This window comes from Mus pahari, chromosome 17 (genome assembly GCF_900095145.1).
Source record: "Mus pahari chromosome 17, PAHARI_EIJ_v1.1, whole genome shotgun sequence".
NCBI classification, from domain to species: Eukaryota; Metazoa; Chordata; class Mammalia; order Rodentia; family Muridae; genus Mus; species Mus pahari.
Genome location: NC_034606.1, coordinates 45,455,685 through 45,470,937, shown reverse-complemented (window position 1 = coordinate 45,470,937; position 15,253 = coordinate 45,455,685). Strand labels below are relative to the sequence as shown.

At 54.7% G+C, this 15,253-nt stretch overlaps 1 protein-coding gene across 1 annotated transcript in view; it reads right to left on the bottom strand.

The window, feature by feature from the left end:
• Cacna1i (calcium voltage-gated channel subunit alpha1 I) overlaps positions 1 to 15,253 on the bottom strand; it is a 110,220-nt gene that overhangs the window by 26,654 nt on the left and 68,313 nt on the right. Inside the window, exons 9-18 of the mRNA XM_021216262.2 lie at positions 12,523 to 12,835; positions 10,674 to 11,083; positions 4,414 to 4,565; positions 3,489 to 3,674; positions 3,095 to 3,212; positions 2,789 to 2,944; positions 2,244 to 2,337; positions 1,394 to 1,596; positions 434 to 907; positions 45 to 145 (exon numbers count right to left, since the gene is read on the bottom strand). Of these exons, the coding sequence (XP_021071921.1) occupies positions 45 to 145; positions 434 to 907; positions 1,394 to 1,596; positions 2,244 to 2,337; positions 2,789 to 2,944; positions 3,095 to 3,212; positions 3,489 to 3,674; positions 4,414 to 4,565; positions 10,674 to 11,083; positions 12,523 to 12,835 (2,207 nt within the window). The remainder of the gene's footprint in view (positions 1 to 44; positions 146 to 433; positions 908 to 1,393; positions 1,597 to 2,243; positions 2,338 to 2,788; positions 2,945 to 3,094; positions 3,213 to 3,488; positions 3,675 to 4,413; positions 4,566 to 10,673; positions 11,084 to 12,522; positions 12,836 to 15,253) is intronic.

Genomic DNA, 15,253 nt, shown 5'->3' with positions numbered 1-15,253 from the left:
CCTCCTCCTCCTCCAGCCCTCACTTCCAGACAGCCACTACTCACTTGTTCTCGGGGGAGAAGAGGTAGACCGACCAGTCCTCGCGGACTTCGCACCAGTCGGGCTTGTACACATCAATCATCTTGCGGACGCGGAAACACAGGGTCTGGCAAGGCAAGGAACCGGGCCCTGGGGTTGGTGCTGCGCAGAGCGGCCCATCTCTTCCCACTCTGCCAGCCAACAAACTGGGGGCACAGGATGAACAATGACCTCTCTCCCGGCCTCCAACAAGGAAGGATGTAAGGTGGCAGAGTAAGTCAGATGTGGACAGTTCTGGCCCCGCCCTCGGCCCCACCCACCACGCCTGAACCACCCAAAGCCAAGTTCCTTGGATCCGCCTATTTTAGCCCTATAGACTGCAGCTTCTCAGGTGTCCCAGGCAGTCCCTACTCACGTAGTCGATCTCCTCCTCGTCCTCCCCACGGTCGCGGCGGTCGTCCATCTTAGTGAAGACATCCTTGGCTATGTTGGGCATTCTGCCATTGCAGTCCTCGTGCCCAGGGGCCTGGCCCGCTGCCCTCCAAGCAGCCCGCGAGTGGGCACCCACCACAGGCACCAGCTCTGCTAGGTCAACAGAGTCCCTGGTATCGAGGGACAGAGTCCGGCGGTGATGGCGGTGACGGTGCGCCATGTGGGGTCCATGGTGCACGTGGTGGGTGTGCGGGGCATGCAGGGGTGCAGCGCGAGGTGGCGCCTCCTCCCGGGCGCCTTCACAGGCCCTGACGCAGCTACCACCACGCTCCCCGGAGAGCAGGGACTCATGCTCAGCTGAAGGTGGCTTGTGTTTCAGGCTGTTCCAGCTGGAGCGGCGGCTGGCCCAGGTCCCACTGCGGCCCCAGGGCCCATAGTAGGAGCTCCGGGAGCTGGACTGCGGAAAGACCCGGACTTGGATCAGTAGCCACCCACACCATAATCTAGCACCAAGACCCAGACATCCGGAACACCATGGTCGAGTCAGCCCATCCATTCTCAAACTAAAGCCCCTTCTTCTCCTGAGAAAAACATATAGCAAATAAGAGTCAGCTTTACAGGTAAGGAAACTGAGGTTCGGGGATAGGTGATAATTTGCTCGCTTTTACCCAGCTCAGAGCCAGATTAAAGCTCCCCAAAGCCCCGCCCCAAAGTCTATACACTGTTGCCAAGATGAAACCCCAGGTCTCTCCCCAGCCCCCACACTTGCATTCCAGCTACAAAGACCTGTTCTAGCACAGAGCATCCGGGATTGTCACTAACACAGACCCCCCTGCCTGGTTCAGACCAGTGTGGTACCCTTATCAGGGCACCTAGTGCCACAGTCTTTCAGTGCCCCCACCCCACCCCACCTCCAGCAGCGAGCATCTATCACAGGACTCACCAAGGATCGCTGATCATAGCTCATCCTGCCCAGCGACATGACACTGCTTTTCCGGGATTCTAGGGCCACCAGCATTGGGTCTGGCTGCAGTGAGAGGCGGGGGGCAGCACCCATGGCACCAGCAGGACCCAGATGCCCACCCAGAGGGAGGCTAGGGTCCAGGTGTCCATTGGGCGTCATGGGTATCGGGCAGAGCTTGAGATCTGGAGGTGTGAGATGAAGACAACACACAGACAGACAGACAGACAGACAGAAGAGCAGAGGAAGCCATGAGAGAATCAGAAGTGGTTGTATATAGATGGAGAACTTTTCTGGTGAGATGTTCTCTGCCAGGAAATCCTGGAGGCTGGCACCTACTTTATGTGCCTCCTGCCTGCCTGCCTGCCTGCCTGTAAGGCTGTTATTTATCTTTTCATGACCCTCCCCTTCTGTTCTGGGACCAGCCTAGACCTCCACCATGCTGGAGCACCTCATCCGCCATGCTTATAGACAGGGACTGTCCTCTTGGGTTACTGTGGACACCGGGCTTGGTTTGAAAAGGCTACCTAGTGGTATCAGACATGACCTGAACCCAGGCCACATCCAAAGACACTGTGGCCGTAACTCAGAGCCCTGTGTAGAAAGGGAAACAGGTGGGTTTCTAAGGGAACCCGGGAGGTCCACGATTATCTGTATCTAAGACCAAGCATCTCTTTCAGATATAATTGTAAAATTAATTAATTAATTAATGAAAAACAGACAAGTAGCGGTCCCTGGGTCCCTGGGCCTAGGCTTCCTGGGGAAGCTGATGTGCCACTTGGAAATTCACAGAGAGTTCCCAACCCTGAGTGGAACGTGCGGGTGTGTTTACCTCTGCCGCTGTCCAGGCCCTCTGGGAGCTTGTCAAGCTCCTCCAAGTTGGATGAGCTCTGGTCCTCATCTGAGTAGGAGCGGTTAGCATCACCCTGGGAGATGGAGATCAGCTCACATTAGGACAGGTCAGCTCTGCCATTTCCTAGCCCACCCTTGGGGTTTTTCTATGGCCCTTCCCATCCTCCTCCTTATATGGGTGGGGAAACTGGGTTAGAAACAGGGACGAGAGAGGCTAACAAGGACTTTGGCCACAAAACCCAGTCTCCCTGATTTCCAGCACTCCTCAGTGCCCAACAGTACGGAGGAAGAAGCAGGCTCTGGAAACCCTGATATCGGAGGCTTTAGAATCTGAGGTAGAGAAAAGGTTCCTGGGGCGGGGGTGAAGGGGGGACCCTCTGCTTGTATGCTACCTGGAATGGGAAACTTATGCCTCGTTGGCAGCTCTGCTCTGGGGAGCTACTATCTGCTGGAGTTTCCAGCTGTACTATCCTCCTGCCAGGCTCCCTGTCTCCTGCCCAGTGACTAGCCCAGGGTTATAGTTACCTCAGCCTGGAAGCCCTCGACCAGGATAGCCACCAGGAGATTGAAGAGAACATAGTTGCCAAAGGTCATGAGGGCAACAAAATAGAGGGAGGCCCAGGGGGTGGTGGAGGCCATGCCATTATACAGGACAACGTTCCAGTCTTCCTGAGTAAGGATCTATTGAGAAGGATGCGGTTCAGCCCTAGTCCAGGCCCAGGCCCAGCCCTCCCAAGCACAGCCTCCCATCAGGCTCAGCGCCTCCCCAGACCTGGTATCTAGATGTCTTCCCCCGCCCCCGAAATCTGTGAGCTGTCAGCTGCTACTCACCTGAAACACAGTGACGATGGCCCACAGTAAGGAATCAAAGTTCTTCCTGTCAGGGACTGTGTCTCCAGTGTCCGTGCGGAGGCTGAATTTGCAGCCAAAGATATGCATCCCAAGGATGCTAGGAAGAGAAAGGAGGTGGCTCAAGGGATGCATCGCGCTCAGCTCTCTGCTGCTCCCAAGACCACCCAGTACCAGGATAGAGGGAAATCTCAAGTCCTTGGTAAATAGAGGGGAATGCCAAGGCTCGGAGGATGGACTTTCCCGGAGTCGTTGGGTTGGATGTTGGTGGTAGGATTCAGAGCTAGATCCTGGTGACTTTGTCCCTAGGATCTTCCACCAGTCACCGTGTCCCGGGCTCACCCCCGTAGTCCCCCAGCAGGTGAGTGGGGCTCACCTGAAGATGAAGATGAAGAGCATGAGCAGCATGCAGAAGGTGGCCACGTTGTCCATCGTCTTCATGAGCACCACGAGCTGGCGCCGAAGCGCCGGCATGAAGCGCACCAGCTTCAGCACCCGCAGCAACCGGAAGGTGCGCAGCACGGACAGGCCGCCATCAGCCTGCCCCACGATTTCCCAGATGCTGCAGCCAGTATGGGGGAGGCAGAAAGGGTCGGTGGGAAGGCAAGGGGACGGGAAGATGGAAGAAGCAGAGAGAGTAAGGAGAACGGAAACAGCTTACATCGTCCATCCATCCATCTAACAAATGGCGTTGGGCGCTACTTCACAGCAGCCCCTAAAACGGGGTTTCTCAGCCATGAACCCATGGGTAGAAGCCCATGGCTAGCGTTGGTGAGATGACTCAGCTTGCCACCAAGCCTAATGACCTGAATTCAATCCTCAGAACCCACACGGTATAAGTGACTCCTGCAAAACTACCCTCTGGCCCACAGGCACGCATGCATGTGCACACGCACGTAAAGGAGAGAGAGGAGACTACAGTTTGTCTAGTCCCGCAAGTCTCAATGTCACTAACCTCTTTTTGAGGTTGCATGCTTCTTTTGCTTATGAATGTAAACAACAAACCAGAGACTCGGCCATTTCCATGACTTCATGGGCAATCAAAATAGCTGATGCCTTCGTGTTACATAGCTATTTCTGTGTCTCCAACCCCCGCCTGCAACTCCGGTGGCCTCAGACTCACCGCCTCCTCGATTGAGCACATTCATGCTGAAGCAGATATTACTAAATCACCAGTTTATTCAGTATTTTGATAACTGCCTGCCGGTAATGGGATCCCTTTGTCACTCTGAGGCTTCCCCTGCCGCTTGGGGTTGAAGCCCTCATCCTGCTCCCCAGCTCCGGGGTGGCAGCGCTGCTACCTGATGATGACAATGATGCTGTCGAAGATGTTGTAAGGGTTCCGCAGGTAGTCAAAGAGCCCAAAGGCAGCCAGCTTCAGGATCATCTCCAAGGCAAACATGCTGGTGAAGACCACGTTGCAGATCTCCAGGATGTTGGTCAGCTCCTCGGGCTGTGGGAGGCGGGGACAAAGAATGCACGGCCCCAGTGAGTCCCTTAGACTTGCACCATGGCCTTACAGGACTTCGCAACTGTGCTACCTTTAGATACTGTGGGGACGGGAGGTTGTCTACTAGGGAGTGAGGCAGCCCAGGCGTGGTGCTGGTACTATACACTAGGAGACAATATACCACCCATGTTACAGATGGGCCAGCCTTTCACACACTGCCAGGAAATGGAGGACAAAGACAGGGGACCTGCTGCATGCTAGAAACAGCCCTAGGAACAGGATATCCCCACAGTGGCTCTCGGAGAACACCAAGAAGAACGAGTCACTAGCTGGTGACCCCAGACACCCGCCCCAGACATAGGCCTCCCTCAACCTCTGGATTTGTCTCCGTCGGGATTTTAAGAGGCAGACAGGAGCTTGCATATGGCACCATGGAGAACCCTGTTTTGAAACAGACTGTGCCATGGGGATAAAGAGAATGGTTCCAGGCATGGCCCCTGCCTCTGACTCTGCTTCTTAATATCCACATTACAGAGTGCATAGCCTCATGGACTCCCAGCCTCTGGCTAAGGGTAAGGCAAGGAACCTCTGCTCCCTGCTCTCCTCTCCCGCATTGAAGGGTCTGACTTATGCTCAACAGGACAGCAATAGCTTCTCCCTGAATCCTAAAAAAGGAACAGTGGCTACTTATCCCTCCTTCCCTGAACCGGGAAGCCTGATAAACCGTTTGACAAGTTAGGAAGCTGGGGCTGGGTGGTGGGACGGACGTGTACAGACCCACCCAGTAAGAATAGCAGACTCCATTGCAGTACACAGAAATCCTGCCTGAATCGGCTCACTCACTCACTCTTTCATTTGTTCACTCCTGAATGTATCACACAGGTCTTCCAAGAGGTGGCACTGGGCAGGGCCTATGTTCCTGCAAGAGAGATGTCCCCTCTCGGTGGCAGTCTCCCTAACACTCACTAAGCTGAGGATGGTTTGGGGGACAGTGTTGGGGAGCCAGGTGGCCTCCTGGAGGAAGTGAAAGAAGAGAGCCAGTGACACAGGGGAGCAGAAAAGGGTGACAGACCCAAACTCCCAGCCAGGGTAAGAGCTGGGTGACAGGAGGGTGCCACAACAGCAGCCCATCTCCGGCTCATCAGCACTAGAACTCCATACCCGGCCCTTCCACCGCTGAGCAACAGAGAACCCCAGGAGTCTAAGTTTGATCCCATATGGCTTACAAGAAGAAAGAAAAAAATTATCCAGCCACCAGCTTCCCATCTAGTGCCTAGGAAATCCAATAAAGCCACCGCCGGTTCCTCTCAAGCCCAGATAAAAGGAGGGGGCCCCATTTCTATCTGTAATTACATTTGACTCTCAAAATGCAAAGGGAATCAGGGCCCTGGGAGGGCGTGGGTGTGAGAGACTCTGATGCAGCTCACGAGGCCCACCCGAGACAGATAATCCAAGATGAGAAGGGTATAGTGGCTGACGGCCCTGAGTTGGCCATGCGCTGGCTCTCAGCCGCACACAATGTGTGCATGTTCCCTCCAACCGGGTTCTAGCCACCGCGCTTCGGAAAGGTCAGCAGCTCGCCTCCCTCCTCCCCCGCAACAGCTGTTTTTCCAGGCAGCGCACACCTGTTAATCTTTCTCTAATGGACCATCCATCACTCCCAAGAGCATTTTTTCCGGGAGAGAGGCAGGCTGGAGAGAGGCAGGCAGATGAATATAGACAAGACAAGTAGGAGGCAGGGGGGAGGGGGGAGGGGAGGCTAAAGGGGATGGGGCAGATGGAGGGATGGCCAGGGGAGGTGCCAGGGGCAGGGCCGGGGGCCAGGATGGACCAACAGACAGATGATGGTGAGTAAAAGCCCTGCTATAGACATAGGGACCGTGCTCTTGGGATGTAGCTCAGTGGGTAGACTGCTTGTCTAACATGCATGGGGGTCCTAGGGGCAATTGCCAGCATCCTGGTTGCATACACCTGTAATCCAGCACTCCAGAGGTTGGTGGCAGGAGGATCCAAAATTCAAGGTCATTGCTGGCTACCTATTGGGTTCAAGGCCAGCCTAGGCTACATGAAATCCTATTTCAGGAAGGAAAGGGGGGGGGGTGACTGAGACAAAGTGACATGACAGATGTCAGAGAGAACTTCAAGAAAGGAGAGACAACATAAAAATCACAGCAGACAGACAGACAGATGACAGATAGTGAGAAGTCTAACAGGGATGACCAACATGTCCCCTGTGAAAGAGCAGGGGTCCAGGTCAGAAAATACCAGCTCATGTCTAGAAGGCACAGGGGGGTCATTCTAGCCCAGTGCTGGCTAGACTGTCCAGTCTTGGGCCACCTCTACAGGGATCCCAGCCTAGCTCCATGGTGACAAAGATGGCAGGTGTCAGCTAAGTTCCTCCCCAGGGCAGGCGTGCAAGGCACTTTCTATGTACCAGTCGTCTGAGCTCCAATCTTGCCTACACCATCCGAATTTAACAGGAAACGTGTGGCTCAGACAGAAGTTACTGCTCTTAACCAGGCCAAAGTGGAGTCCACTCTGGAGTCATGTCCCTTCTCTCTGCTCTGAACCAGGTGCCATCATCTGGCCACGGTTTAGAAAAAGTGTGTTGCTCAGACGTCATTTCCCTTCTTATATGCCTTCCATGGCTCCCCATCGCGCTGGGATGTGTCCTTGAGGCCCTCAGTGGATAAGCAGCCCCCCTGGCCCTATGGACCGTCCACCACACCCTTTGCACGCATCCTTCTTGAAAGCTCTGGATCCTGCCCCTCCCTTGTCCTTGTCTTTCTAATTGGTGGCTTATGGTAATCCTTTAAGATCCATCCTCAGTGCTGTCTCTTCCAGGAAGTCCTGCCTGGCTGTGACCCATATTGGTACCTCTCTGTCTTTCTCAGGAGACCCCTCACAGAGTTAAAATGTCAGGCACTACACCATATCCTAATTCCCTTCCCAGAGTCACCTTGAACCTAGATTACTCGATAGAGCCTACACAATGAGCTTTGAGTCACCCATGACTGGGGAGGCCTTGAACACCTTCCCCTGGGAGCTGGAACCAAAATGGTCCTACATCCTGGAGTCTCCGTCGGTAGCAGCCCTGAGCCTCGGGGGCTCCTCCTCTGCTGCCCACTCCATGCAGAGTTCTTCCTTTCACTCTCTAGCCTCTGCTAGCTGCGTACCAGGTCATGTGGGCAGCCTATGCATCTCCCTCGGTTTCCCCTTCTGCCCATCTTCCCAGTGGGGATGAGACACATACCCTGCCTGCCCTCCATGGCTTCTATGAAGACGAAGCCCAGCAGCCAAGTGGCCCTGGCTCCTTTGATGGTCACACAGCTCAATCAGAGACTACCCCAGGGGTGTGGACTTCTCAAGTCTCCTAAAGTCCCCTGGGGATTTCTTCTTTGCAGGAATGGGAACTGAACCTAGGACATGCTAGGCAAGTGCTCTGCCATCAAGGCATGCCCTGCCCTTCTGGGGAATTGTCTCCCTCTTCATGAGACACATGCCAGCCCCTGACTGGCTGACATCCTTCCACCTGTCACCTCCTCCTAGGCCAGTCCCGATAAGGAATATCCACAGCAGTAGGGACCCTGAACAAATTGTTCCTGGAGACAGCTCTCCGTTATCGGAGCAGCAGTGGCCATGCTGAAGGCCGTGAGCATCTGGACGGAGCTCCCTATAATTAGGGAGGCAGGGGTGACAAGCCAGGACGTCACCACCTGTCCCCTTGTGGTGATACAGAGTTCTCTGCCGGCCTGGGTGGGGTGCGGGGGCCCAGTGGAGGTGGCGGGGAAGGACCCTATCATACTCTCCCCTTCCTTCCTGCATGCCATCTGCAACCCTGGGCCACCTCTCACTGTGGGTGCCACCTCAGTGGGGGACGCTCAAAATAAACCTGGGGGCGGATCAGTTTCCCCGCAGAGAGATGTCTGAGAGCCCAGGGCGAGGAACGAAAATACCAACAGGCCCTGCGCAGAGCTCCACTGAACAATGGCTGCCACTCGGAGCTGCTTTAAAAAGAATGGTTTAAAAATGCCTCCTCCTCCTCCTCCTAGCTTCCTCTTTAATTAATTTCTGAGGCTCCAGACAGTGGGTAAGTAAACTTACCCAGGCTGGTGGCAGAAGGCTCACACACACACACACAAAAATACCTGCTAGTAATGGCGGAGTCCTAGATGCCTCTACCAGACCCCAGAATCCGCGTATCTGCCCTTCCCCGGGGGGCGGGGGGGGGGAGGTCTGGCTCATCAGTAGACAGAGACACCGGCCTGTGACCTTCCTAGGGCCACCCTGTCTGTCAGCTGCAGAACTAGGGTTGGAACTCAGGCCATAAACAAACACCGTGGCCTCTGAGCAGTGGCCTTCCGAGTGTGAAAACAGGAAGCAGTGACTAACACTGGCTTGGGAAACACATCTGAGGACTCAGGAACACCCTGCTCTCTCCAGGCCTGGGGCGCTTAGTAGATTCCCAGGAAGCCCAAAGATAGCCCTATGGGGGAGACATCTCTCTGTTGAGGTTACAGATGAGATCAGGGGGACCCTCCAACTGACAAGAGCCTCTTCCAACCAGGAGGGGATTCCAGGTGGGTGGGGACTTCGGCATCACCTGACTTCTGCTGTCCCAACAGAAGAGGCTCTGGCAGCCATAGACAGCGTGCTCCATGAGTAAAGGAGTAATTAACCAAATGTTTTGTGTTTGTTTTTGTTGTTGTTTCAAGGAGGGGTTTCTCTAGCCCCGACTGTCCTGGGACTTGCTCTGTAGACCAGGCTGACCTCGAGCTCAGAGGTCCACCTGCCTCTGCTTCTCGAGTGCTGGGATTAAACGTATGCACTACCATGTCTGGCCAAAAAAACCAAATGTTTAAGGAAAGCAAGCCCACTCAAGTGGGATGTGGCAGGTACAAGGGACAGGAGCTAGAGGAGAACCTGAGCAGACTCACGCGGGGACCGTGACTGGCCGCAGGTCAAGCCGGGAGGGCAAAGGCAGAGTTGCCTTGGCTATGGTGTTGCCTTGGAGAGGGACTTGGTCTCAAGAAGTCAGATACCAGTGGGACTCAAGTAAACCCAAAAGAGCCGGATCTGGGATCTGTAGTGTCTGCCAATTTCCATGGTGTAAATATTTTCCCCATAACCCATATCAAACAAGCGACTGTGTAACAACTGCTTGCTAGATTCCCAAGTATGAGAAAATTGGCTCTCACTGGCTGGTTCCAACAAGCCAGAGACAGTGCCTGACTCTGGTATAGCAGGATACAGATACCAGATCCAGATGCCCCAAAGCAGCTCTTCCTACAAAGCCTTTCTCCCGAGAGCGAAAACCCTGCTGGGTCTCTGCATTCTGACAGTCCAGGGCCTTGAGGCAAAGTATAGGCCTCTCCTCTCACCAGCTTCCCCCCCTGCAGAGATCCCACCCAGCAGCCCTCCCCCAAAGATCTTGTTAATTAAGCCAGAATAGCTGGCAAGCCTGCAGTACCAACTGAGTGTCGTGGCAGCCCCAGGGGCTGCATTTAACTAAATTGAATGAAGCCTGCGTTTGGTGAGCTAATGAGCAGAGACAGGAAGAGTGTGGCCCACTCCAGGCACAGGAGAGGGCTTAGCCGAACTATGATGACTCTAAAGCCAAGGGGGTTCAGCATCCAAATCCTGCTGGAGTATCAATGTTGCCACAGGAAGTGGGTTCGAACCAGGCTACTGGCTAGCTGTGGGACTTCGGGTCAGTAGGCTGGGCATAGCCAGCTGGCAAGTAGGAGTGCCCCACCCAGCTAAGGAACAGGCCAAGGAAGCCACACCTCCAAAAAAAACAAAACAAAACAAAACAACAACAAAACAAAAAAACTAGCAGACAGGAGCCAGGGAATTGGGTCATTCCAAATGGTGCCCCGGATTTGACAGGCTGTTACCCCAGGAGTAGCCTTTAGACTGCAGATACCCCAGACCATCTTGCCCCTTGAATGTGGCCTTGGGCAAAGTGCTGAAGCCATATGGAAGGATTAGACTCTACTCTAGCCAGGCTCAGGGAGACCTGGGTATGCCCTTGCCCAACCTGAACCCAGGACTCCATGCCAGCCTGCTTCTCCACCCGCCGTTCGGCCCCAACCCTGTACCCTCACTCGCCTGTTCATGGTGCTCGATGCCCATGCTGACAGTGTTAACCAGAATAGCCATCATGATGCCTCTGTTGAAGTACTTGCTGTCCACGATGCCCCGCAGCTTGGCCCGTGTCTCTCGCCACACATCCCCACACAGTCGGCCTGCCCCATCCTCCTGTTCCTCCTCCTTCCCCAAGCTTGAGGAGACCCCGTCCTCGCTGCTCTGGGGTCCATCGCCATTGGCTTCGGCCTCTGCAGAGCCGCCAGAACTGGAGCCTTCTTGGCCTGAGTCAGTGCTGCCCAGGCCGGAGGGCCGCCTGCCTGCCTCGTGCTGGCAGCGAGGGCAGCTGCTGGGGTCAGAGGCCAGAATGGCGGAGATGGGCTGCACCAGTGTATGGGGAGTGGTGTCCAGGGGACTGTGTCGTGGGCACAGCTCTGAAAAGCAAATTGCAGGGGGGGGGGGGTGCAGCATTAGTGTCCAAACCAGGTCCCCACCTCCCCCAGGGACACTGCGTGAAAGAAGCTGACCCCACATGTGGCGGGCTCATCGCTCTTCAGTCATGCTAATGGTTGGTCACCTTTGACCTTGACCTTGGACCTATCACACAGCAAATGTTCCCAGGCACAGGTATGGGGATATGGGGACTGCAGGTCTGGATGGAGAGTGGACACCCCTCAGAGGAAGCTATAGTGACTTTGGCATTCCTCATTTTGCCCATCCCTCACTTTGAGGGTGGTCAAGGTTACAAGGGGAACAGGACATGCCATGTTCCACAGCTCCTTTGAGGAACAGTCCTGGGGCCTGCTAACTTCTCTGTAGTAGCGAGGAGAAAGCAGAGCAAACCCCAGAGCTTAGGAGCTCTGGGTGGTCTCCTCTTAGGGTTGTGTGCATTTGCAGCTAGAGACAGACACTCCGAAAGGACCCGCACCTCTGACACTCCATATGACCGAGTCTTACATAGACACACTGGCCCACTTAAGTGACTACCTCATCTCCCTGGGCCTTTGTTTCCCATCTGAAAACTGGAGACACGATTTCTAGTCTGCCTCTTTCTCAGGGCTATTTCTTGAAAGAAACAGGCTTAGGAATCTCTCTCTCTCTCTCTCTCTCTCTCTCTCTCTCTCTCTCTCTCTCTCTCTCTCTCAGTCTCATGGAGCCCACTCTGGTCTTAAACTCACTATATAGCTAAGGATGTCCTTGAACTTCTGATCCTCCTACTCTATGTCCCAAGCCCCAGGATTACCACCATGCTGGGGCTTGAACTAGAGTTTTCATGCATGCTCTGCAAACACACTAGCAACTGCACCATAGACCCACTCCATAGAGCATCCTTTCTAAGCTAAACACCAAACTTCCATAAAAACAGCCTAGCACCACTCAAACAGGAGGCAGGAGTGGTGTATGGGGACAAGGGTCCCAATGTGACATGGTATATACTGTCCCGTGTGCCAGGGGCCTGACGTCATTGCTCAGGTGTGCTGGTAAGCAGGGACAGCCAAGGGAGCCAGAGTGAGAGATGACATGCGTACCTACAGAGAGAGGCTAGTCTTACAAGGCTCTGAACAGATCGCTTGCCTTTTTAAGTATAGGTTCGAGGGAATGGTGCCCAGGTTTGCCTGCAAAACTGGGAAGAATTTCTCTGGGGAGAGGATGAGCCCACACAGGCTGGACAGAGATGGTGGCAAGAAGTGAGCAGAGCAGATGAGTTCTGGACGGGCCATAAAGGAAACAGTATGGCCTGAAGCGAACCCTTGAGATCCCACCTCTGACTGATGTGGACACTTCCTGTTCCAGCAGGCATGACCCACTTGCACTATTGCCATTCTGAGACCCCAGGTCATGGCGCGTGAGCTGCAGAGTCAAGGCCACTTACTGCAGTGGCTGGGCTCCTTGGCATGCGGCCCAGGCTTGGCAGGGGCTGGTGTCCCCGGGCCCGTGGCCTGACGCCGGTTCTGCAGGGCCTGGTAGAGGCCCAGAGCGCGGCGCTTGGCCTTGCGAAGGATGTGACAGACATATTGGAAGATCTCCTCATAGCAGTCACCGGGCTCGGCGTAACTGGCCACTGTGCTGGAGGACAGGTAGCGCTGGCGTTGCTCCAGCATCAGCCGGTGCTCCCGTTGCTTGGTCTCGGAGAACTGGGTCGCTATGACAACGAGGCACAGGTTGATCATGAAGAAGGAGCCCACCTGTAACCAACAGGAGGAAAGGACAGGAACAGGGACAGTGGGGACAGATAAGGAGACGAAGGGGCAGAACCAGCAAGGGTGGGGTGGCATGGGAGAAGGGGACAAAGAGATGGAGAAAGAGTTAGCAAGAGGGAAACCAGAGAGAGATGGGAGAAATGGGGGAGGGAGCGGGGAGGGGACAGATCAGAGATGCCGAGGAGAGGGAAGAAGAGGGAGCAGAAAGAAAGACAGCGAGACAGGGGACAGCCAGGGTACAGAGAGTCAAAGACGTAAAGAGGGTGGGGGAGGAAGGGGAAAGGATGGGAGGAGGAGAGGAGAGAAGAAGAGAAAGGAGAAGGAAAGAGAAGAGAAGGAGCGGGAGAGACAGAAAGAGAAAGACCAGAATAGTCATAGTCAGGGGTAGGAATAGACAGACAAAGGAACAGGGAAGATGGAGGGGCCCAGAGAGACAGAAACACGGACACAGATACACAGATGGGACAGGAAAAGATCACTGAGTCCTTGCAGGGGAAGCCACAGCCCGGGTGACTTCCCAGGTCAGACTGGGACTGTTTCCAAGCCCAGGCCCCATCAGGACCAAGACCCAGCCATACCAACCCATATAGGACAGAGATGCTGAAGCCAAGAGGCTAGCCATAACCCCTCCAGTCACAAAGGACCTAAGTCCTACTCACCAACCTGGACTTGGGCCATGTGCTTGGAAGGGGAGGTGGAGCCAGGTCCCCTCCCCGCTATCCCATCTAACTACTCCACCTAGTCTACCAGTCACCTCCCCTGGTCCTCGATAACCCTGAAAGAGCTCCTCTGGCCTGGCAGGGAAGATGTGGCCTCCCGCCTTCTGGGACATCGCCGATGGGTACATACAGATGGCTGCCCCCTTCCCATGACATACAACTGAAGAGCTAAAGGGGTACAGGGCATCCTGGCCCAGAGGACTCTGGGAAATAGACTGCTTCTTAGATAAAAAGCATTTCCATAGCATTTCCCAGAAAGCTGCTCTCCCCTGGGCTGGTTAGGGATACAGAAACCAGAGAGATTAGACCCTGTGCTCTGTTGGCTCATCCCTGTAAGGCTCCTATCTAGCCTCCGTTCAACAGTGGTTGCCCTGGGTGATCCAGGCAGGCCTCATCCTCTCTGGATCTTCGTTCCCCATCTGTAAATTCAGAGGCTGGAGTAAAGCGGACCCCGGACTTTTCTAACCAGAGACTAGAAGCTGTGTGTGAAGACTGAAGACCCCCCCCCCACCAGCCCGCTGATGGCATCCTCTGTTCACGAGACGGGGCACTTGGGTACCAAGTGTCCCCCAGCAACATCAGGGCCCGTTTACTGAGCACTTACTGGAGAGCAGGGGTATGCAGGGGCCTGGCTGTGTCCCAGCCAGCCCTCCTCATCAACCAGGAACTGATCACTGAGACTGACCCACGTCATGGAATCTGAGGAGCCTGCCTCAAGTCCTACTTAATGACTTCCTGTGGGAGAGGACCGAGCCTTCTGTCTTCCTACAGGAAGTCACCCACACACCTGTCCTCCTCCAAAGGTCCCCTACAGCCCCCTACAGCTTCTTTCTATCATGATACCTAAGTTTCTGTATGTCACTGTGACCTCTCAGCTCTTCTTTCCCAGAGATTGGATCCCTGCTCTGCCACAAGAACTCAGTCCATCTTTTCTGGAGGTTCTGTTGAAACTAACTTAATGAAGATCCTGGAATCTGGGCCCTTCTCTCTTTCATCTGGTTTCTCCTGAGTCCGAGGTCCTAGGCTTCCCTGGGAAATCGCTAGAGCAGGTCAGCGGCCACTCAAGCTTGCCTTCGCCCACCACCAGGAAGCTAGAGAACCCAGCCTTCGTGTTGGGGAGTGAACACTGCTCTCCCAGAAGCCTGACCTCTGTGGACTGTGCTAAGGCAGAAAGCCCACCAGTATGCAGGACAAGGTGGACACTGGAAAGCATAGACAGGAAGGGCTGGCCTGTAGAGGCAGAGAGACCCCTGCCTCTATCACCTGGTCACACACACACACACAGCTGCAGAAAAGCCAGAGTTCAAAGACCTGCCCAGAGTGCCACCAGGCCACTCCCAAGGCCAACCCCCTATCCTGTGTCTTATCCAGGAACAGAGCACCTTGCCAACATCGGGGGAAAACAGAGAGCAGATGGAGCCCCTGAGAAGCTCCATTCTGGAACCATACCCCCAGCTAAGGCCATGAAAGATTGTATTCCTAGGGATTCAAGCAGAGAGAGACACGCAGGACCAGCAGGGTAGATGTTAAAGGCTAGAGACAGCTGAAGGCAGCCTGATAGATGCTTTCAGCCACAGCCCAGATAAGCCCCTTCAATCACCGGCTGGGGCTGGTTGACTGCATTTAAAAATACCCCTTTCTTGGGGATGAATTTCCTCCTCCTCCTCCTCCTCCTCCTCCTCCT